This window comes from Cibotium barometz, chromosome 28, assembly GCF_041138505.1.
Source record: "Cibotium barometz isolate CiBa-2024 chromosome 28, ASM4113850v1, whole genome shotgun sequence".
Classification (NCBI taxonomy): domain Eukaryota; kingdom Viridiplantae; phylum Streptophyta; class Polypodiopsida; order Cyatheales; family Cibotiaceae; genus Cibotium; species Cibotium barometz.
The window spans coordinates 52,958,473-52,982,011 of NC_141073.1; the positions used below are offsets into that span (position 1 = coordinate 52,958,473).

General features: G+C 46.8%; 1 protein-coding gene across 1 annotated transcript in view; it reads right to left on the bottom strand.

The window, feature by feature from the left end:
* Positions 1–23,539, bottom strand: part of LOC147622930 (putative ion channel POLLUX) — a 73,413-nt gene that overhangs the window by 25,786 nt on the left and 24,088 nt on the right. Inside the window, 2 exon segments of the mRNA XM_086822543.1 lie at positions 15,791–15,979; positions 16,109–16,207. Coding sequence (XP_086678669.1) covers positions 15,791–15,979; positions 16,109–16,207 — 288 coding nt within the window.

Here is a 23,539-nt window from a genome sequence, read left to right on the forward strand (position 1 = left end):
TGCAACAAAGCACTCTACTTGCATCAGCTAAGTATTACAAATTCTGGGAGAAATTTGCCAGCATAACTGCACTAAAATTGTTCCATAACATCTCAGAATGAGTCCCAACTGACAGGCTCACTTCCATAGGCATCAGGCTACCCAATGAAGTCCAAAACATCACAATTCAGCTTGCTGTAATTTTCTGCACAGACCTGTTTTCAGCTCTGTTTTCAGCCCAAAATAACCCTTGTACTGTCCTGGAGGACTAAAGCAAAGTCCTACTGCATTTTGGCATCAACCGGGCAACATAACAGCCCAAAAACAGCACCTAAACAGTGCTGAAACAGCATTGTATTGAAGAGGTTATTACCCTCTTCCGTCCCTGCTTTGGTGTAGGAACTAACTACACCGGTTCCTGTTCAAGGAGGCAACTAGCCTTTGCATATAAGCATGAAATTCACACAACTGTACCTGATTTTATCTGATGAGAGCATTTCCATAGTCTGCAAGAGAGAGAAAGAGAGAGAGAGGCTGTGGGGAGCAAGCTCAACCCTCAATTCATGAGTTGTAGGGCAAGGGAGTGCACCACAGTAGCTGGTGTTCCTGCAACAATCCACCATAATGGCTGCAAATGAGCCTCATTCAGCCCAAATTCCCACGCTTCCCTCTTCTCAATGTGGAAAATGCACATAAATTTGACACTTGGCACATTTTTAAGCCTTTTCCACATGCAATCTTCCAGGCTAAAAATCTCCTGACTGGTTCACATTCTCACAACAGTCCTTTGTCAGCTTTTGGTCCCCTTGACATTCCGCACAAACTGACGCGAACACTTTTCAATTCCGACACTGCCAAAAATAGCAGTTCCCTAGATTTTAGGGATGATGTCATCTGCATTCCTTCTGGTCTCCTGACCATCTTTGACCACTATGGTCACTTCAGAATTTGCTTAGAATTCAAGATACATTCACATTTCGGTGGCGGCCACTTACTAGTGTAAACCGGCCTATGCCCTCATTCAGTGGCCATGTCCTGGACACTGTCGTTCATCTTTCAGTGTAGTTCTCAGGCTTAGCCAACCGCTGGTCCAAAGTCCCACTGGCTGACCCATTCTGACATTGCAATGGCCCAAGCCCTTCCAAGAGATCCCGAGGGAAAACAACAGCAACCAAAGAGAAAGAAAAGAAAAATATATATTTATAAAGAAATGTAAATAAGGAAAACAACTGCAAAAAGTTTCACCTCCTGGTGACAGAAATCATAGAAACCAAGGGCCTCTCCACACATCTCCATCCATCAGTGCTACCAGCTTGGCTGTGGTGATCCACTGAGGGTCCCCATATCTCCACTCCATACAGCATGGCTGAAGTGACCAAAGTGTCAAAGAACCAGAGCTTTGTTCGAGGTTCCTGAAACTGAACCTGCGAACACATCCTCTCTAGTCTCCCCAATGCTGCATAACCTTTGGTCAATCTTGTCTCCACTGCTCTCCTCAAGGAAAATAGTGGGCCACTAAAAACCACACCAAGGTAAGTATATGCATTTGTATACTCCACTGTCTCCTGACCATATGTAAAGGTGGGTACTGACCTCCTAACCCACTGTGCCGTGGTGTTAAACATCATCACCTTGGTTTTACCAAGGTTAACACACAATCCACTGTCCTGTGCAAACGTGTGCAATGCATCCAAATGACGCTGCATCCCCTCTGGAGAATCTGAGATCAGCACAATATCATCATCATACAATAACAACGGAATCCATGTCCCTGCTAGCTGTGCTCCTCTATCACCCTCCCACTCTACATAGTCCGAAACCTCATCCATATACATCCCAAATAAGGTGGGAGAAAGAGGGCAGCCCTATTTCACCCCAATAGTGGAGTGAACTATCTCAGATATACCCTGAGTAGTACGTACCTGCCCCACAACTGTCCTGTATAAAGCCATGATTCCCCAAAATAGCTATGTGGGCACTCCCATCTCCTATAGTCTGCGCATCAGTCTGGCTCTCGGTACTGTGTCAAAAGCTTTGCGGAAATCCACAAAGCAACAATAAATCCTCCTGCCATATAATCTGCCCTCCTCAATAATAGCTCTGAGTGTCAAGATATGGTCAAGAGTGGAGAAACCTCTCCTGAACCCTGCCTGCCCTGATGCACGTATGCCCTCTCTCTCTGCCCATCTACTCAACTCCTGCTCAAGGATAGATGCATATAATCTATCCAATGTGTGACCAATCATGATGGTACGATAATTCCCAGGAAGCATGGGATCCCCTGACTTGAAGATAGGCACAATCGTGGACATATTCCAAGTCTCAGGAAAACCCTCACACATGGCTCGGTTAAACATCATAGCAATAAGCTCTGCAAGCATATCTCTGGCATGAATAAAGTGTTCTGCTACCAAACTATCATGATCATATGCTCTCCCAGTCCTCATCCTGTCAATAGCTTTCCTTACCATCTCAGCAGTAAAGAAAGCACACGTCTCTGGGCATGGCTCCGATGGGTCTGGCAGGGGTGGCTGTCCTGGTGCTGTGTACAGGGATGCTGCATACTCACCCCAAATCTCTGTGGAGGTAATGGCTGGTGATGGTGAATGCTCATGGAATAGTCTCCATGCCTCGCCTGAGTCCTGACTCATAAATAACAGATACAAATCCCTCTCTAACTGAGCAAGATAAGCCCTCTTCTTTCGTCGCACTAGGTGCCGGAAGGTAATCCATGACTGTCTGTGAGTGGTAACACCCATGAGCACCTCTCTCTGTAATTTGATCCTCATCTCTCTGCACTCCTCATCATACCATCTATTCTGGGGCATGTTCCCAGATCGTCTCCGTGTAGGTTGACTATGGGGATATGCCTCTGATGCTGCAGCATGAAGTGTCTCTATCAATATCTGAGTGAGCTCATCTAATGGCCATCCCGGCTCCTCGGCACATAAGCATCTGTATATCTCATCTGTGTACACGGTGTCAATCTCCCTCGTAAAGGTATAACGAGTGTGTGTGGAGACCTATCCCAATGGAGTGGTACTGAACTGAAATGTGAGAGTGAAGGACAAGATAGCATGATCCACTGCTATTCCAACCGGCCTAGTGCCTACCATAAAATCCTGAAAAGAGGAAATGAGACTGGGCTGAGCCATAACATAGTCCACTACTGTACTAGCACCATGCCGATGTGGAAAGCTAGTGAAACCGCCGATGTCGGGAATCTCTGTAGGCCATTCAGGATGGCCAATCCATGTGCAGTCCCCATGTCTATCAAATACTGCCCATACACTGTATGTTCCTCATCCTGTGAGAGTCTAGATAGGCCCATATCCCTAACATCAAGCTCCCTCAACATCTCCTCTAAGGTATCATAAAATACTGTCTGGTTATGGGTGGTCGTGGCATTGAAGTCCCCCAGGAGAATGATGTCACCATCCCTGGAGAACTCCCAAATGTCGTCATCCAAAATAGAAAAGGGAGACTACCCGCTAGGTGATGCATACACTGATGTACTAGGAGCAAAATAGCATATAGGAATGTAGAGATATCTGCCCGTCTCTGCCCTCAGTCTACCCCACATGTACCTAGCTTGCTCATCTTTGCAGACTATATGTATCAGTGGCTGTAGCTCCTCTCTAAACAATACTGCCACTCCTCCTGAGCCCCATCCTCTATGCTCTGAACGAGTCTCCTGTCTACAAGCTGTCTCCCATCGGTATCCACTAACATGTGGCATGGACTGTCCACGAGCCTGATGCGTCTCACAGTAGAAGATGATGTCCCTCCCAGTGAAACTATCCTCAAAATCCCCTACATCAAGGCGTAGAGATCCATTACAATTCCAAGTAGCAACTTTGAGTGTAGTCCCATAGGTCTCGCGCCGTCATGAAGAGCGCCTCTCCATAATCACCACTCTACCATCTCTATAGAAGGCCACTTTCCCTTTCTCTCGGGCATAACTTCTTTCATGTGGGCAAGTTGCGAGAGTGTGAGGTCATCTCCAAGAAATATTCCCGTCTTCTTGAGTGTAGGACGTCTCTTCAAGAAGTCCTCCTTCGCTTCCATGGAGGGGAAACGAATGATAAGTGCTCTCTCCTTAGAAGATTCGCCAGAGACTTGCAGTAGGGGAGGAGAGAGAGAGAGAGAGAGAGAGAGAGAGAGAGAGAGAGAGAAATGAAATGAAATGATATATTAACGTCTTCAAAAGGCCAAAATGACCTATGAGACCAAAAAGGTTACAACAATTGGTGGATTTGATACAATGTCTGTGTAAGAAAAGCTAAAACAACTAAACAACTAACTGAAACTTTAACAACAACTATGGGGAAAAGTAAGGTACTAGGAGCTCCTAATGGATAACATCTGGGAAGGAAAACTCCAGCAACAAAGGTAAGCAGTAGGGGGGAGAGAGAAAGAAAGAAAGAAAGCTGTATTAACATCTACTAGAGGCCAAACTTGACCTATGAGACAAATCAATGTACAACTGTCAATGTCTTCTGGATGTCCAAAAAAAAAAGGACAAAATGAACATGAAATAAACTATGAAAGTACTGAGCTAGTGGGGGGGTGTGATGGATGGAGCACTACTGCTAGAGACTCAGTATGCAACCTAGATGCGTAGGGTATACAAGAATGCAATGCAGATCTGTTTAGCTCCAACCAGTACCATATTGGGGGTGTAATATGTGATACATAGGTGATGGCGAGGCAAAAATACCTCGGAGCATGATCCCGGAGCATGATCGTCGGGTGTGAGTGTAAGTGAGCTAGCCGCTCCTAGATATGGTGCTGATGTCGAGCCCGTATCTTTGTGATCTCCCTCTAATGTAGTCTGGGAGTTTGGTAGCCTGGTGTTCTCGGTCTCCGTTTGGCTCGGAGGTACGCAAGTACACCTAGGATGGATGGAGATATCCATGGTGTAAGTGCGTAGAGAGAGAGAGAGAGAGAGAGAGAGAGAGAGAGAGAGAGAAATGAAATGAAATGAAATGTTATATTAACATCTTCAAAAGGCCAAAGTGACCTATGAGACCAAAGTTACAACCATGTGACATCTGATACACTGTCTGGAAAAGAAAAGAAAGAATTGAAGGTAAGTATCTAGCCCTACAATACATCAGTAGGGAGCATCCGGAAGCAGCAACTAGGGAGGTTGGGAAGCTAATGCTACTAGTCAAAATGGGGTACATGAGAGAGAGAGAAAGAAAGAAAGAAAGATATATTAACGTCTGCGAAAGGCCAAAGTGGCCTATGAGACCAAAACATAGTACACAGCTGATGGTGTCTCATCAAAAGTAAGACAAAAAGGACTAAAAAAGTCCTAAAACAGTCCTAAACAGCTATGAAAGGAAAATACTCCTACTGAGGTACAACAAAAGTGTATAATATCTACAACTAGCATAAGACTGGTGTAATCTGCTCATCTCAGTATCTCTCTCATGGGGTGCTGTAAGATAGAGAGACTAAAGTGGCGAGGCAGTCGTCTCCTGTGGCGGGTGATGATGGCTCTAATCCACCGGTGATGAAGCGGCCATGGACGAGGTCCTGGTAAGCATGGGCGTCTCGCTCAACAAAGTGCTGTGGCTCTGTCAAGGGTGACTCCTCTTGAAGGACGTCTGGCTCTCCGAGGGGGTAGTGGAGGTCATGGTCGTATCTGCCGGGGCGGTCCTGGCCCTAAAAAAATATTTCATGGCTCGCTAGCGGGGTGGATCCTAGTGTGTTGTCTTGGCTCGTAGGAGAGCCTCTCGATGGCGTCTAAGCTCCAATAAGAAAAGCCCCAAACACCTCTGATCCTCAAACTCCATCACATGTCGTAATTCTCCAAAACCCTCTCGGAAGAGACACCAGTATCTCCCTCGTATATCATAGTACACAGTACATCGGCATATGTAGTGCTCCTCTGACTCCACTTCCTGGTGACATAGCTAACAAATGCGGTCTTCTGGCTTCACCCCCTCGTATCTGCGAGTCTCTACCCTCAGCTGATGTGATGAAGTGTGGATCTGTCCAATGGCACTGTGAATGCCATGTGAGAGATGGGTGTCCATGTATGTAGACTGTGTCACAAAGCCATCTGGGGAGAGATGTAGAAAATGGTCCCGATAGTGGGCCATCTTCGTGCCTAGTGGTAGGGGGGAGCTGGACCATGTCCTTTCTGCATCTAGCCTCACGATGTCCATCCTGATCACCCTATTCTGCTCAGAGTGACTAAGGTCCAACAAGGGGCAGTCCAGGCTGTAATCAAATGGAGGGAGTGCATCAATCATCATGCCATGTAATCTCAGCCAGGTACACATCTGGGTGTCCAACATCGTGTATTGCCGTCTGCTGCTAACTGCCTGGAAGAGATAAGTGCTAGGTGTGGGTATCTCTGTCTAGGAAGCTCCCATATCCTCTGCAAAAATGTCACTGACTTGAACAGGGCTTCGGTAACCACTGGTGTGGCTCCTATCTCTACTCTGACAATCTCATGAGGTATTGATGGTTTGCTCCGAATCATGCGTGCGATCATAGTCACCAATGGTTTCTCTAATACCTGCCATCCATCATAGAAATCTCTCTCTAGTCCAACCTAGCCGACAAGCAGCTCCCTCCTCATGTGGAAGAGGTTGGGTCCCCATATAGGTGAGCCATATAAGAGTGTAGGTGTGACCAATGTGTCAAACAAAGTCTGGTGCGCGGCTCTTGAAACTAAATGTAGGCACATTGTCTCTCTAGTGCCCCTAGGGCTGCATATCCACATGCCAATCTAGCCTCTGCTGCCTGCCTCATAGAGAACTGTGGTCTGCTGAATGTGACTCCTAGGTACACATATGATTTGGTGTACTCCACTGATTCACCTCTAAAAGTGAACTGATGGTCGGATCTAGTCACCCAGGCCTGTGCGGTATTGAAGACCATAATCTTAGTCTTCCCAAGGTTCACTGTGAGGTCCCTATCTGCACAAAACGATTGCAAAGCATCCAAATGCTGTTGCAAACCCTTAGGGGAGTCTGCAATAAGTACAATGTCATCGGCATATAGCAGTATGGGTATCCAAACCCCTGCAAGACTGGCCCCCTGGCCCCCCATCCTCTCAATGTAGTTGGATATCTCATCAATGTAAAGTCCAAAAAGGGTGGATGACAGCGGGCATCCCTGCTTCACCCCAATGGTGCTAGTCACTGTATCTGACATGCCTCCAAGAGTCCGTACTCTGCCTATCACCACCTCATATAATGCATAAATGCCCCATTGCATCTCCTCGGGAATACCAATGTCATGCAATCTCCTCATGAGTCTGGCACATGGCAACGTGTCAAAGGCTTTGAGGAAGTCCACAAAGCAACAATATATCCTCTTCCCCCGTGCTCGTCCCTCCTCAATGAGAGCCATGAGGGTAAATATGTGATCCAAAGTCGTGAAACCTCATCTGAAACCTGCCTGCCCAAGTGTTTTGAGTCCATAAGTCTCAGCCCATCTACTCAACTCTCGATCCAAAATAGATCCGAATATCTTGGCCAAGCAATGGCGAATCATGATGGTCCTATAGTTCCCTCGTATCATGGGGTCACCACTCTTAAATAGATGTACAATAGTATGTGCCGACCAACTATCTGAGAAACCTTCACAAATGGCCCTGTTAAACATGTGTACTGGCAGTGGTGCCAATACATGTGTACTAGCAGTGGTGCCAATACATCTCTAGCATGTGAAAAATGTTCTGCCACTAGACCATCCTGGTCTTGGGCTCTTCCATTACGTAGTCTGTCCATAGCCTCCAAAACCATCCAAATGGTGACAAAGGTACTATGATCCGAGCGAGTCGCTGATGGATGAGGGATGGGGGGGCTGCCCTAGTATTTCATATAAAGTTCTTGCATATTCATGCCATGCCTCAGGTGTTGTGATAGGTGTGGGTGGCTATCGCTCATGGAACATCTTCAACGCCCTCTTGTTGTCCTGCCCCAAAAATAGTTGGTATATCTCCATCTCAAGCTTGGCCAGCTAATCCCACATCTTCTTTTGCACAAGGTGTTTGAAGAGCGTTCTGGCTTGTCTATGTGTGTGGATGCCAAGGGTGATCTGTTGGTGTTGGACTCACACACTCACACACAAACCTGCACATTAGGGTTAGGTGCAAGATAGAGAAGCTCACACAGAGAAAATGAGAGGGAGAGAGAGAGAGAGCCAAAAGTGTGGTAGCCACAAAATGCAAGTCAACCTTTGCATGTGTGCCACATCCATATAATATAGAAGTACAAAATATTATATGTAGAGTGTTCTTTCACACTTGATATCCAAAGGACCACATGGAAAAAATTGCCCTTGGTTAAGCCCTGTTCACACATAGCACTACCATAAGTGAGCATATACCTACAAATCCCCCCTGTAGTGGAAGTGTGAACCTGTACAAGGTAGCATATCACTCTCTGTATGAGAGTAAGCCCAAAGCTTTGCGGAAAGCTTCAAACTTTTCTCGAGGTAAAGCCTTCGTGAATAGATCTGCAACATTATCCTATGTAGGACAGTAAGATAAACTAATCTCCCCTGCATGTAGCCTCTCTCTGACATAGTGATAATGAATCTCAATGTGCTTGGTACGTGCATGAAATATTGGATTTCATGCCACGGCCATAGCACTCTGGCTATCAGTGAGAATGGTGGTGGGTGTCTGCTGACACTCATGAAGATCAGCCAATAGTCTCCTCAACCATACACAATCTGCTGCTGCAGCTGTGAAGACTGCCCTGTACTCAGCCTCACAAGTAGATGTGGCAACAGTGGGTTGCTTTTTACTCAACCAAGATATCATGAACTGCCAAGAAAAAAACAATTCCCACTGGTGGATTGCCTGGTATCATAATCACCGGCCCAATCTGAATCACTATATGCATAAAGCTGCAAGCTGCCCCCCCTGGGATAGAACAAACCAAGATCCAAGGTACCCTTAAAATAACGAAAAATGCGTTTGACTGCTTGCCAATGCTTTGTGCCTGGGCTGTGCATGAATTTGCTTAACAAAGACACCCCAAAAGATATGTTTGGCCTCGTGTTACACAAGTAAATGAGACATCCCACTGCCTGGCTGTAAATGCCGGCCTCAAAAGGCTCTCCAATATCATGCATAGTAAGCCGTACACCTGGTTCTACTGGAGTAGAAATGGGCTTACATTCATCCATGTGAAACCTTTTTAGCAAACTTTTTATGTACTTAGTTTGCTGCATAACAATGCCATCATCTGTATGCATAAACTGTATGCCGAGATCTGTATGCATAAACTGTATGCCGAGATAGTAGTGTAAAGGCCCCAAATCTGACATATCAAATTCAGCTTTCAAATAAGCTTTCAAATCTGAAATTTGTGCTTTGCTAGTACCTGTAGAGAGCATGTCATCTACATACAAGATGACTATGAGAATATCGGCATCGGTTTTCTTCACATACAATGTGCTTTCAGCTGGACTATTCACATAACCTTGGCTGGTTAGATGAGCATGTATCCTATCATACAAAGCTCTTGGAGCTTGCTTTAACCCATACAATGCTTTGTGTAACCTGCATACTTTATGTTCCTCACCAGGAACTACAAAACCAATGGGCTGATTTACATATACTTCCTCCAGATGCGGCTCTGCCTGGAAGAATCCTCAACCCGTGCACACCAGATTTTCCAAGTATATCCAAGATATGAAAGACAGAAAAGTCCAAGGAATTCCGATGGCAGTCAGCCACGAATTCCAAGAGCACTCATGTACTTGTGACAGCCGATCACACGGTGCACATACTCACATTAGCCATGACAATTGGTCATGACTCTCTCCAAAGCTTTCAAAGTCTTCACAGGTAACCAGCCTTGCTTCTACCATGCAGGAACACCTACCACATATTCCCACGCTTGCCCAATGCAACACTTTTGGATACCCTTTTTGAACCCCGCTCTAAAAACTCTAAGATTGCACTTATGATCTCATTCTTTGATCTATATATGCAGGAGGGAGCTCCTATAGCCTCTCATGTCAATTATCTTCGCAGTCTTATGGTTCAGCTTGCATCAGTGAAGTCCCCCATCTCCGAAGATATTGCTATTGCTGTGCTTCTCAAAAGCTTACCTGACACCTATGCTACTCTTGTCACTACCTTCAAGTATCACAATAATCCTACTCTTGAAGGTATCATCAATGCTCTCCAAGAAGAGGAAAGAACTCAACAACAAAAGGTAACTGACACTGCATTTTTAGCAAAGAAAGGAAGTTCTAAGGTAAGAAAGCCTTGCACCCATTGTGGCAAAACTAATCATATGGAGAAGGACTGCTTCAAGGCTCATCCATGCACCATTTGTGGCCGTGATAATCACCGGGAGAAGGACTGCTACTCTAAACCCTGTACATGAGCCCCTACATCTACCTCAGCCCATGTTGCTGCAGCATCTCCATCAGCAGATCTTGCTGTTCATTCCTCATATGATGAAACGTGGGCTTTCTGATTACTTCATCTTTCTTGTCTACCACTTTGACCACCGATGATGTAGGTCAAGGGGTTCTAGTGTCTTACTCATTCTGCTTTTGGATCTCTCTCTTGTCCCTACCCAAGAGGCAGAGATTGCCCTTGAGGAGGGGATGTCTTCAAGGTCCATCTATTGTCTACAGCAGTCTTCTGTCTATCTAGTCTTGTCTGTATGTCTGTCTATTTGTCAATCAATCTGACTATGTCTTGTTTTAGATCCATCTTGTCCCTACCCTTGTGGACCCATATGAGGATCCAAGAACAGGTTGGAATCCCGTCATCAAGTTTAGCAGAGGGGGATGTCATGTGCATGAAAGATGCCATGGACATTCTCAAGTGCTGGTCCAGAAGAGGCAGCCAAATAAAGAGTATGAACCAGATAGAGTCAGGATTTGGAGCACAAGATACAAAAGGCTATGGACAGTTTGTACTTGAAGCAGGGGCTTGGATCGGCATTGGAAGGCATGGAAGCTGCTGTCGGCTGTACTAGAACTCAGCAAGAAGCTGTTGGCTGAGAGATAAGGAGGCTAGCAGCTGAATCAAGACAAAGGCGGCTGAAGCGCTTCATTTATTGGAGTTCATGCACAGTCGGCTGGGACTGCTGGTCGGCGAGTATACCAAGTGTCCAAGACCCATATAAATAGCCAAGTGTGCTCATTGAATTGACCATTCATTCCTTTAGGGAGTGGATCCTTAGGGTCCTTAGTCTAGGGCAGATTTTGGTGTTTATCACCCTTTTTATGAAGACAGCCTAGGGTTGACAAGTACCTTTTTGTACGAGTTGGGGTGGACGAGAAAGGAGAAGGGACCTCAATGGTAAGCTTAGGAAAAGAGCGAGAATCATCTTAGGGTTCAACAAAGTGAACATCACAAGAAATCACCAAGGATCGCGACTCCAGATCTCATAATTTGTAAGCTTTGGAATGAGAGCTATACCCAAATAATTTGCACTTCCTGGACTTGAGATCAAGTTTGGATCGTCAAAATCAAGGAGATAAGCATAGGCATCACAATCGAAAACCCTGAAATGAGAGATGGAAGGTTTTTGTCCAATAAAAGCCTCCTCTGGAGTCATATGAGAAACCGCCTTTGTAGGAGAACGGTTGATAATGTTAACAGCAGTGCTCACAGCTTCTCCCCAGAAAGAGGGAGGAAGATCAGAAGAAGAAAGCATGGTACGGGCCATCTCTTGAACAATACTCTTCTTGTGTTCAATCACACCATTCTGCTGAGGAGTGTGAGGTGTGGAAAATTGACAGCTTATGCCTTTCTATGAGCCAAAATTATGGAAGGCTTTGGCAATGAATTCTCCTCCATTGTCTGAGCGGACTTGTCAAACCTTCCGTGTAGTCATAGTCTCAACCAAAGTCACCCACTCTTGGAAGCGAGAGAAAGCTTCAGATTTTTTTGCCAAGAGATAAACCCAAACTTTGTGTGAGTAATCATCAACAATAAGCATAAAATACGTGGCTTCTCCTTGGGTAGTAGTCCGCATAGGTCAATATGAATGAGCTCCAGAATATGAGAAGCACGATGAGTAGCCTCGTGAGAAAAGGCATCTCGGTGTTTCTTGCCATGAAGACAATCCACACAAGTGGAGGGAAAGGGTTTCAGTGGTGAAAGACCCTCGACCATCTACTAAGAAGACAGCAGCTACAGAGAAGTATAACTCAGATGCCTGAAGCGAGCATGCCAAAAATCCGTATCCACATGAGCTACCAAGGCATGATAGCTGTGAAGAAGTTGCAGCAGATGAGATTGGGACTCAATCAAAGAGCCACCAAAGTCCTTCAACCACCTTCCTGGATACCTGTGGCAACAATTTGCAAGGTGTTGGTGTCGATGATCTCATGAACGGAACTATCAAAGCAGACACCATATCCTTTCTCCGCAATTCGAAAAACTGAGAGGGGATTGTTGGAGAGCTTGGGAACATGAACTTTGAAGCACATCCCGAATGGTAGAAGACTGGCCCGGTGAAGAGTTAAGTCGCACATTACTAACTGAAGAGGCCTCCAAGTTGGAAGCATCACCAATGGACACCGTCCAAGAGCAGGGACGAACGTCAAGAAGAATGGTCCTATCAAGACTCATTGGAGTAGTACACCCATTATCAACCACCCAATCCATAAGACGTGAGGTGGAAGGAACAGGAGAGTTAGAGGGAAGCTCCTCAATGCTGAATAAGACAATCTCCTTGGTAGAAGAGGATTTTTGAGTTTGGTTGGTGGATGAAGAGGTTTGATTGCGGGGTTTCTTAGCATACCCACCTTCTCTCTTCTTTGCGACAATCGAGCTGAATGTGACCTTTGAGACCACAATAATGACACGTAAGCTTCTTATGAGCGGGATTGTTGGCAAGTTTGTGGTCACCTTTGTTGCTCGTGGAAACCTTGGACTGCCGTTTGCTTTTGCCCTTAGCCTGGAAGAAGGGTCTCGAAAGTACCCTGGCTGTTCTTCTTCTCATGGCCCTATCCTTAAGCATGCCAACAATGGTATGTAGATTAGGAGTAGAAGGAAGAAGTGATATAATATCACAGAAAGCAGAGAAAGTCTAAAGAAATTTTACGAGAAACCGATTGACAAAGTCCTCGTCAGTAGCTTTGCTCCCCAAAGAGACCAACTGCTTCTAAATGGTTATGAACTCCGTATCCATGATGTTAGCATTATTGGCAATCTTCAGGTTGGAGAGCTAATTCTCCAAGGCTACCTTCTGAGCAGAGTTCTCACGGTGATACCTCCTCTGGATGGTATCCCACAACTCTTCTGTGGTTTCCTCATCATTGTCATCAAATTGACGAGCAATAGAGAGTTTTATGCTGAAGAATATAAAGGCATGAGCCCTTTCATCTTTGACAGCCCAGGCATTGTCACATGCACTCTGCACTGTAGTGCATGGTGACAAGATGGCTCATCATCATCAATGCAACATTGTACAACATTAGAACCCTTTAGGATTTATATTTGTCGTAGGCTGTGACCCCATTGTAATCCTTAGTCCGTCATTCCTCAGCCATAGTGAGTCAGTCAATCAGTTAAAGTCCAGAGTGCATAGGCTCGAGATCGGTCATTATCGGTGCTTCTACAGCCGTGTACAGTTCAGCCCGACTCTTGGTCCTCTTAGATCTTGCGTTTGGCTTATTGTCAGTCCAAAGTCATTCTCTTCAAAGTAATAAAAGCAAATACTATTCCGGTAACGGGATAGGGGACCCTTCAGTGGGTAATTCGGGACCCAATCTGGTGTACAGTTCTATCTCTCTCTCTCTAAATCTCTTAAAGTTTGAAGTCATAAAAGTGGATTGCTAAACTCGCGAAACTCGGGATACAGAAGGCAGTGTGAGACTTGTGTGACAGGATCCTTAATTACGAATACTTCTTTTGCATGTTACATTGGTGTCAGATTCAGCTTGTGCACACACACCGCATCATAGCATGAGGGCATCCTTGGATGCGTTCCAGCACGACCACCGACTTCAGCATCATGTCTACAGAGGAGAGTACACATCAGCAGGAAGACGTCACCTTGCTCTTCCACCTACTACAGATACCACATCTCCACTCCGAGCTCAAAACCAGCTTCTCATGGAGCGTCTCCAACTCTTGGAGACAATAGCAGCAAAACCCACACCTCCAGTTACCCCTGACTTCGTCACTCTCTTCTTCCGGATGGAACAACAAAGACGAGACGATGAGGCTAGACGGCGGTAAGAAAAAGCAGATAGACGGGACTATGAGAAAGCCCAACGCAAGATCGACAAAGGCCAACGTCAGGCTGAACTCGCCACTCGGGAGCACCAACGAGAGCTCGATCAAGAGCGCATGTTACTCGAACACCAAAGAGAAAAGGAGGCCATACATATGAGGTATCAGTACCTCTCTTCAGTTTTCCCACCCATAGGTGTCACCAGCCAGCAACCCACGACATCAACTACCGTCATCCGAACTTTAGTAAGTATGATGGTAAGTGTGATCATTTAGCAGTTAATCAATTTATTCATCAATTTAATGCTCATTTTCCTTTAGCTAGGATTGCAGATCCTCAGGAGATAGAGTCCACGTACCGGCTCCCCACCTTACGGGTGAGGCAATCACTTGGTGGCATCGTTGGTCTAGTCTTCATACAGACCAAACCACAAGTGTCACAGCTTCTAGCTGGGATACATTTGTCCATGCTCTTTGGCTCCAGAGTCCAAACAAGTCGAGCACATGTGTCCATAGAATGCTCAAGCGTCCTTGGTCCCATGGACATTCACATGCAACAAATATCACGCAATGTCCGTATGCCACAAACACAGTTTCATGCGCACAAAGACAATGTCAAGGCTGCACATACAATTGCTGTCTTGAAAAATCTCCCATCGTGTCATCATGTACACCAGGTTCCATGACTGATCATCCTCACGCACAACATATCCAAACTAGTACCTTCATGGGAGCCACCCACTGTGGACTCTTCATGGAAGCCATCCGTGAAATTCATGCACATGTCCAAGCCAAAGTCTCATCAAATCTGTCCATAAAACCCTAATCCAAGATTAACATGTAAACACATGTCATGATTCAGGAGATTGGTGACATAGGCCCCCATTATGACTTTTTCCACCCTTTTCACCATTGTAGCCTCCCTCGAAAGCGACCAGCCGGAGAGGGAGGTCTCCCCTTCTCCATTTGCTTTTTGTATCCTCTTATGGGGTTTTTTCTGCACTGCCTTTGCTTCCGTGGAGGGTTGTAGTCTATCTACTTCATGCACGCATTTTCTTTCGACAGAAGGATCTTTTCTTGGGGAAAGAAAAAAGAGAGGACCATTCTAGAAGATCAGAATGCTCAGCCCAAACAACAGCAGTTAAAATGCATCAGTGCACACAGCTGGCACAAGACTACATGAGTTTTCCTGCTATGTTTTCCTTTGAGCTGAGTAAGCAGTTCAGATCTTAGTAAAGCTTGTATGATTCTTTGTATATTCTGGAAGCTATATTCAGTTCAAGGTTGAGAGAATCTAAATTTTCTGCTCTTAATTTCTTTTACATCTTCCTCATCGCTGTTTATCCACAATTTTATACTTCAAAGAGCCAAGCTTCTGTAAAGGCATGCACTAGCAAAATTGATTGCCAGATAACATTAATTTACACTGGTATAAATTAGACTCCCACATCTGTCCTTTGGCAATGCTATATATAGAGTTGGGCAAAACAAAGCCAATTCACATCTCCACATCTCAAGGATGATGACCAAATTTGATGGAAATGGAGACGGGTTCCAAATGATGTACCAAAACATTTGATTGTCAGAGTTCTCTCAACAGAAGAAGCTTGAATAACTACCAACCGAATCAAACGTCTGCAAAGGCAGACTCTCCAAATGCTGCCGAATGACTGGATTGCCTTCCCGATGTTTAAGCCTTATATTCACCAAGAGATCAAGGTTGCCTTCCAGAAGCTTTTTTTCTCGCTCTTCTACACGAACATCACTGAAAATCCACAACTCTGAGCCACTTGGAAGAAAGGCATCCAGGACCTGTGGGATAAATAAAATAAATCATTAAGACCACAAATAGAACTCAGAGACCAGATTTAAAACCTTGAATGTAAGATTTGAATTTCCAAAAACTGTTTGTCAAATCTGATGCTGCAACTTGCAAGTCACCTTGATCATATCATGAATGTCACGGCGCCAACCACAGAATAAGATCCGCTCAGGAAGCTTTGGGGGAACGATAACTTTGGGCAAGGATCCACCCCGTATCTGCACCATAGGAACAAACAGTAAGAACACCCATAAACACGAATAGGTTGAACTTCTCCTTTGTTCAGTCATTTACATAAGCAGGCTCTCATGGCTTTCTTTTATTGATAGCAAGCCGATCTATGCAAGAACCAACAACTTTACATAGAAAATATATTTGCAAAGCGCAACTGTACTTGGCTAAGTACAAACTCAGCTCCGAAAAGGGAAACGAGAGTGAAGAAATAGAAAAAGGGGAAGGATGCTCTTCTACCCTAGCTGGTTGCTCTGGGAGGAGAAGGCTATCTCATACAATGAGGGGAGGGGGGAACAAACCACACCTATGGTCTATAGTGCCAAGTGGGCTCACCACCACTATCAGTGAGAAAGGGACTATGACGCCAAATCCTCAGGAAGGTCTCGCGGCGCTTCCACATACAGTCGGAGCCACCCTCAAGCTTCCCCCACTCTCCACGGAGGGTATGAATGATATCAAGCCAAATGCTCTGGATGGACTCCGCTAGCGGGGTGAGGGTGCCCTCGATGGCTTCGCTACATCGAGCTCTCCAAATGTGCCATGTAGCAATACTACTGCAAATCTCCCATTACTGGCTGGAACCGGCAGTCCAATGTTCAGTAGATGGAGCTAGAACTGGCACCGTAGAAATACGGAGATGAGAGACATGCAGGGCAAGTCCCACACCCTCCTCCTCATATGCCATGGTGGCCTCAGCGTCAGTGGCCCAATTAACCATGTGGGAGGGGGGCTAGTCCATAGTGAAAATGCGGAGAATCCATTGCCAAACACGCTGAGCCTTCTGGCAATCCCAAAGGCAATGACGTTGTGACTCCTAGAGATGGCCGCACCTCTGACAGATTGCTGGCCTACCTCCTATATGGCCAGACAAGTGCCAACCACCATGTTTGGATGTACCAACTGGCACAGAAAGAGAGTGATCTTTTGCAGCCGAAAACTGTCCCATGGCCAACCACCATGTTTGGATGTACCAACTGGCACAGAAAGAGAGTGATCTTTTGCAGCCGAAAACTGTCCCATGGCCTCTTCCAGAAATCTGAGCAGCTGGAAGAAGGCCCCTCACCTTACATATGATAAATAATAAGTATCAAACAATTGAGTATATGATTCCTTCCTTTCAAACCACACTTGGCAACAACAACAGAGACTACCATTTCCCCTTTGCACTTCCAACTCCTTTCCTTACCTCTCTTTTCTGTTCCTCGCCCTTCCTTTCCCTTCTCTCTCCTCCAAGAAGCATAAATCTATCAAATCTTGCTCAGAAGAAGTATCCTCCCCCTTCCCCCCTTCTTTTTCTCCCCACACACCCAATCAAATAGACACACACACACACACACACACAGTACAAAAGAAAGAAAAAAACGACAACAAAACACAAGTTACCATATTTTTCTAGTAGTGGCACGAAAAGGAGTTCCTACTAGCAGCACTCAGCCCCCTGCCTAGCCTCTTGCAACCCCAAACCCCCCAGCCATGTTTCCCCCCCTGCCCCCTCTTCGCCTCTTCCCCTCGTAATCCTGCTTGGGGGCTCCTGGCCCTCCCTTCCCTTTGCCTATTCCTGCCCCCGCTGGCTCTTCCCCTTTGCAAGGCCATCCCTTTTTAATCCCTTCCACCTATGTTCCATAGTTCCTTGTATCCCGTTTCTTGCCTGTTCTTTCCATTTTCTTCCCGCCAGTTTCTTCCATCCGTTCTTGGCTGCTTCCAAGAAGCATTGAAAACTTCTTTGGCAATTGGTTTTTACCCCTTTCCGAAGTACTCCATGGCAGCTGCTCTTTCCACCCCAACCGAGGCCACCCTCAACTATAATTTTTTGGAAGCGAGTCCTTAGAGGGAGGTGCCCCACCTTTGCCTTTGTTAGGCTACCCCCCTCTCTGTCCAATGAAAGCCTGGTTTTGAAGAAGAATCCTTGAATCTGCTCTCCTGATCAAGGACCATAGGCACCAGCTCGTGCCCCACCTTTGCCTTTGTTAGGCTGCCCCCCTCTCTGTCCAATGAAAGCCTGGTTTTGAAGAAGAATCCTTGAATCTGCTCTCCTGATCAAGGACCATAGGCACCAGCTCGTCCCAGGTAATGGTTTCCATCCATCCTGAGGAAAGAAGTGAAGAATAGAAGCTCTCATATTTTCGAGGCAACTGAGCAAGTAGCCGGATGGCCATATCCTTGGCGGAAATCTCCTTCCCGCATCCAAAAATCTCAAATTGCAATGACTCCAGTTTGTCAATGTCATCCCGCATGCAAGTAGAATCAATGGGTGAAAGCTTTTGTCACCAATTGGCCGACCATTTGGTCCATCTCCAGTTTTTGCGTCTCGTTCACTTGAGGCCAGGCCGATGTCTCGTGTGAAGAGGCCAGTATTTTGCTGACATGGACGGGAGCGAGCCTGGTGCCACCCGTGTGTTAGCAAGATGGTGTCGTATGGACGGGAGCCAGACTGGCGCCACCCGTGTATGACCTGGACTGTGTTCGACCCATGGGATTGTCACGCCATGGAAGAGCCAGTATTCGTGCCGTGTTTTGCCTATGGGACTGTCACACCATAGGGAGACTCGTGCCTGGAACTGTGTCTTACCTATGGGACTGTTACTCCATAGGAAGACCAGGTTTTTATGTTTTTATGTCGTGCCAGTTTTGTGCCGACAGATATTTTGTACTTGTTCCATGAACGGGAGATATGTCCATGTTACTATTTGCACATGCACACATGATTTGCATGCTTGAAACTATTTTCGCATGACTTGTATTTTTGTGTTTGCCTGCTTGACGTGTTACTTACTGAGCGGGGACGCCTGCCAGTGAGTCGTGAAGTCTGCTCTGTATTCTGACGAGTTTTGGTGCATGTGAACAGGTGGTAAGTATGTTGCACATGTTGTTTTTATTATTTTATTTCTAACCTTTAGTTTTATAAGGTTAAGTGTTCACATTCACTTAAATGTGGGCACCCACTTAGGAGCCAAGGTGGGGAGCCCCACGTAAGTGAGTGTGGGGGTGGGCATGGTCACCTACCCATACTCCCCACCCACATGCAAGCGTAGAGTAAACTACACCTTAATTTTTATAAAAAAGACTCTCTCCTTCAAGCGTGGACATCACCCGATTACTCCATCCACGTGAAGATCAAGAAACGACGCCTACGCTTCTGCTCCTACAGCAACCAGGCTGCTGGCTGCGTTTCTGAATAACCAGGCGGATGTGATCCTCTACAGGCGGCCAGAACCGGTTGCAACCAGATGTGCTCCTCTCTGCAGGCGACTGGCTGCTACTCCATGCAGGCTGCGCTGCCTTCTCTTGCAGGCAGCTGCGTGTGTTCTCTCCTTTCATCTCCCTTCCTACAGGCGGCTACTCCCCCAGGCGACAGTACCTGCAGGCTGCCCATCCTCTACCGGCTGCACCTCTCCAAGCTACGCATGCCCCTACAGGCGGCTGTGGCTGAGCGCTTGTGTTCCGCCAGTAGAACACTGCCCTCAGGCGACTCTGCTTGAGCTCCTCCACACTACAGCCAGGCAGCTCCTCCCTTGCAAGTGGATGCTTCTTCTCTCACAGCAGGCGGCTGTGCCCTTTGTGGTGGTGCTTGTCTTGATGGTTCTCCACGAGGTGACTCTGACTTCAACAAGGTGTTATAATCTTCTAAGCCTACCTCTCTGTTTCTTACTTTGAAAGAGGTGGCACATCTTCTCCACTGGCGTTCTACAAGGGGACTTCGCATCTCCTGGGTGGCTTCAACTTCTACACAAACACCACAAGTATTGGTTTTCTATCAGCCATCCACAAGTAAGTGAATTTCAGATTTAAGTAACAGTCGGCCAGCATAAAAAGTGCCACGACTGTTGAAAATGTGCCCACGACTGCATAAATGCAGTCGGCCAGCAGAGAAGTGCCCACGACTGAGAAACTGCAGTTGGCTAGCAGTCCAGTAGCCCACGACTCATGTGTATGCAGTCGACCAGCACTGGAGTGCTCCTGGCATCCTCTGGCAACCCTCCCCACCACTATAAAAAATGGGAAAAAATAGGGAAAAATACGGGGAGTGTGGAAAAATGATAAAACACCTTATACAGGGCGGGCACACCCACAACAGAGGCCCTGGTGTATAAATATAGACAGGAGATGATTTCTAACACCCCCTCTCAGCTCCTGGCTGTGAAACCAACCCAAGGGAGCTGGAGTGCCGCCTAAGCATAGCCTGAGGTAGAGACTTCGTGAAGAGGTCCGCTGCATTGTCCTCCGTCGAACAATAAAGTAGCAAGATGTCACCAGCCAAGATCTTCTCACGTACAAAGTGATACTGTATCTCTATATGCTTGGTCCGGGCATGGAAAACCGGGTTCCGAGTAATAGCTATACAACTCTGGTTATGGCACTGGATGACTGTGGGCTCCCTCTGTGGAAACCCAATCTCGCCTAGCAGCCTCCGCAGCCATACAGCACCACAAGTAGCCCGATACTCTGCCTCTGTCGAAGAAAGGGCAATAGTTGGCTGCCTCTTGCTGCTCCAAGAAAGTGCTCCTGAGCCGAGGGTAAAACTGTATCCTAAAGTAGATCTCCTCATGTCTGGATCTCCTCCCCAATCTGAGTCACTCCAGCCTTGGAGCTTGACTCCATTCCCTCCTGTGTAAAAGAGTCCCAGATCCTTCGTACTCTGCAGATACCGCAAGATCCGCAATCCTGCGTCCCAATGAGACTTCAATGGCGTCTGCATAAAAGAGCTCAACAGCCCCACGGAGAAGCTCAAGTCCAATCTGGTGTTCAGCAACCAGATCAATGAACCAACCAACTTCCGGTACTGTGAGGCATCAACTGGCTCACAAGGATCTGTAACGGTTAACTTTGTGTTCCATCGGCGAAGTATTAGGCTTGCAGTTCTCCATCCCAAAGGCCTCAAGCAACTCATGAACATACAGCTGCTGAGAGACGAAAAACCCCCTCTAGCTCTACCAGATCTCCAATCCCAAAAAGAAGTGAAGTAAGCCTAAATCGGTCATCTCAAACTCCTTTGACAAGGCAGCCTTCGTCACTCCAATGTGCTCCACATGACCGCCGGTGAGAATGAGATCATCCACATAAAGGATGATAAGTGTGACCATGCCGCGTTTCCGAAAGAGATACAGGTTCGGATCTGCAACCGATCTTTGAAATCCAGTCCGAATAAAGAAGGAATCAATCTTCTGATTCCAAGCCCTGAGAGCCTGCTTAAGACCATACAAGGCCTTACGTAACCTGTAAACCATCCCTTCCGATCCTGGAACAATAAAGCCTAGAGGCTGCTCAACGTACACCTCCTCCTGCAGGTCACCATTAAGGAACGCAGATTTTACATCCATTTGATACACGGGCCACCTCTGAGAAGAAGCAAGGGCAAGAACGGTCCGAATCGTGGACATCCGCGCTGTCGGTGCAAAGGTATCCTCGTAGTCGATGCCTGGCCGCTGAGCATAACCTTTAGCCACAAGCCTGGCTTTGTGTTTGTCCACCGACCCATCAGACGCGTATTTGGTCTTAAAGACCCATTTGACACCAATGACTGACCGCTTCGACGGCCTCGGTACCAACTCCCAAGTGTTGTTCTTCTCGATGGCATCACCTGCATGGCTTTCCTCCAAGTATCCTGTGAAAGGGCTTCCTGTACGGAAGTGGGCTCTTTATCCCGCATGATACGAGACATCAAAGCATAGTTCACCTGAAGAAGCTCCGCTGTGTTGCTTTTATCTCGGACTCGATGTGATCTTCGAGGGCCGTCCTCTGTGGTCCACTCGGAGGGTAGCTCCGTGACACCTAACTCTCGAAGGGTGTCTAACAACCACCTAGGTACTCGAACAGATCGTGGAGCCTCCTGTGGGTCGTGGGGGCTCTACTCCAGCTGCGGGCTCAACCTCTTGTGATGACTGAGGTGGATCAACTGGAATGATAGACTGGGAATCATCATCAGACTCCTCTGGATCTCCAAGAAGTGGTAGCTCCTCGACAGTGGATGTTGGAACATGCTCGTCAAAGACCACATCCCGGCTGACAACAATCTCATTCCTATCTGGATCATCATACAACCTGTATCCCTTGGAAAGAGAGTTATACCCCACAAATACCAGCTTGCGGGACTTGGAGTCAAGCTTCCCCCTCTGCTTTTTCGGAATATGTACATACGCATCACTCCCGAAGACACGGAAGTGCGAGACATCGGGTTTCCTGCCAAAATATGCCTCAAATGGAGTTATATGGGATACTGAAGTCGTCGGAGAGCGGTTGATGGTATGGACAGCCGTTGCCACAGCCTCACCCCAAAGTGGACGAGGAAGATCACGATGCTCCAGCATGGTCCTCGCCATCTCCACCACAGTCCTGTTCTTGCGTTCAACAACTCTATTCTCTGAAGGCGATCCGGTATTGGCCAATTCCCTTTTGATGCCATGATCTGCACAAAACCTGAAAAATACAGTCAAGGAGAATTCACCTCCTTTATCAGCCCTGAGAGTCTTAGCCTGATATCCAAACTCTTTCTCCACCATCACGTGCCAATCCTTGAACCGAGCAAAAGCTTGGTCCTTCTGGGAAAGAAAGTAGACCCACGTGAGTCTGGTACAATCATCAACAAGCAGCATAAAGTAGAGAGATCCTCCCAAAGATGGTATCTGCTGAGGTCCACACAAGTCAGTGTGAATCAACTCCAATGGTTTCGAAGCCCGCCTGGAAGCCTGCTTCGGAAAGGATTCCCTGTGCTGCTTACCACGTATGCAAGAACTGCAACGTCCTTGCCTACTACCAACATCTGGCAAGCCAACCACCATCTGGTCTCGGAAGGCGCGCCTCAAAGCATCCACATTTAAGTGGCCAAAACGAAAGTGCCACAAATCTCGGACTTGAGAACCTGTCAATGAGAAGAGTGCAGAGAGCTTGTAGATGCCATTCTCCACACCGCCTTCCCAAACAACCTGGCCAGTCTCACGGTCCCTTAGAGCAACTGAGTGCTCCTCAAATTCCACCCGAAAGCCAGTCTTGCATACCTCATGCACTGACAGAAGATGAAAAACCAGAGCAGGGACATAAAGAACACGGGAAGCATGCTTGTTCCCCTTGCCGTCGGGAATAATCTCCATCCGGCCCTCACTATGTATCGGAATAGTGGAGTTATCGCCAATAAAGATACGACCTGACTACCGTTTCAGATCCAGAAAGAAGTCACGGGATGGAGTCATGTGCCTGGAAGCACTACTGTCGAGAATCCATTCCCGGGTATCCTTCGCGGTGAAGCCAACTGCCTCCTCGCTCGAAGATGATGAAGCATCGGAGTCCATCTCTAAGTGCACAAATGCCGGAGTCTTTGTAGC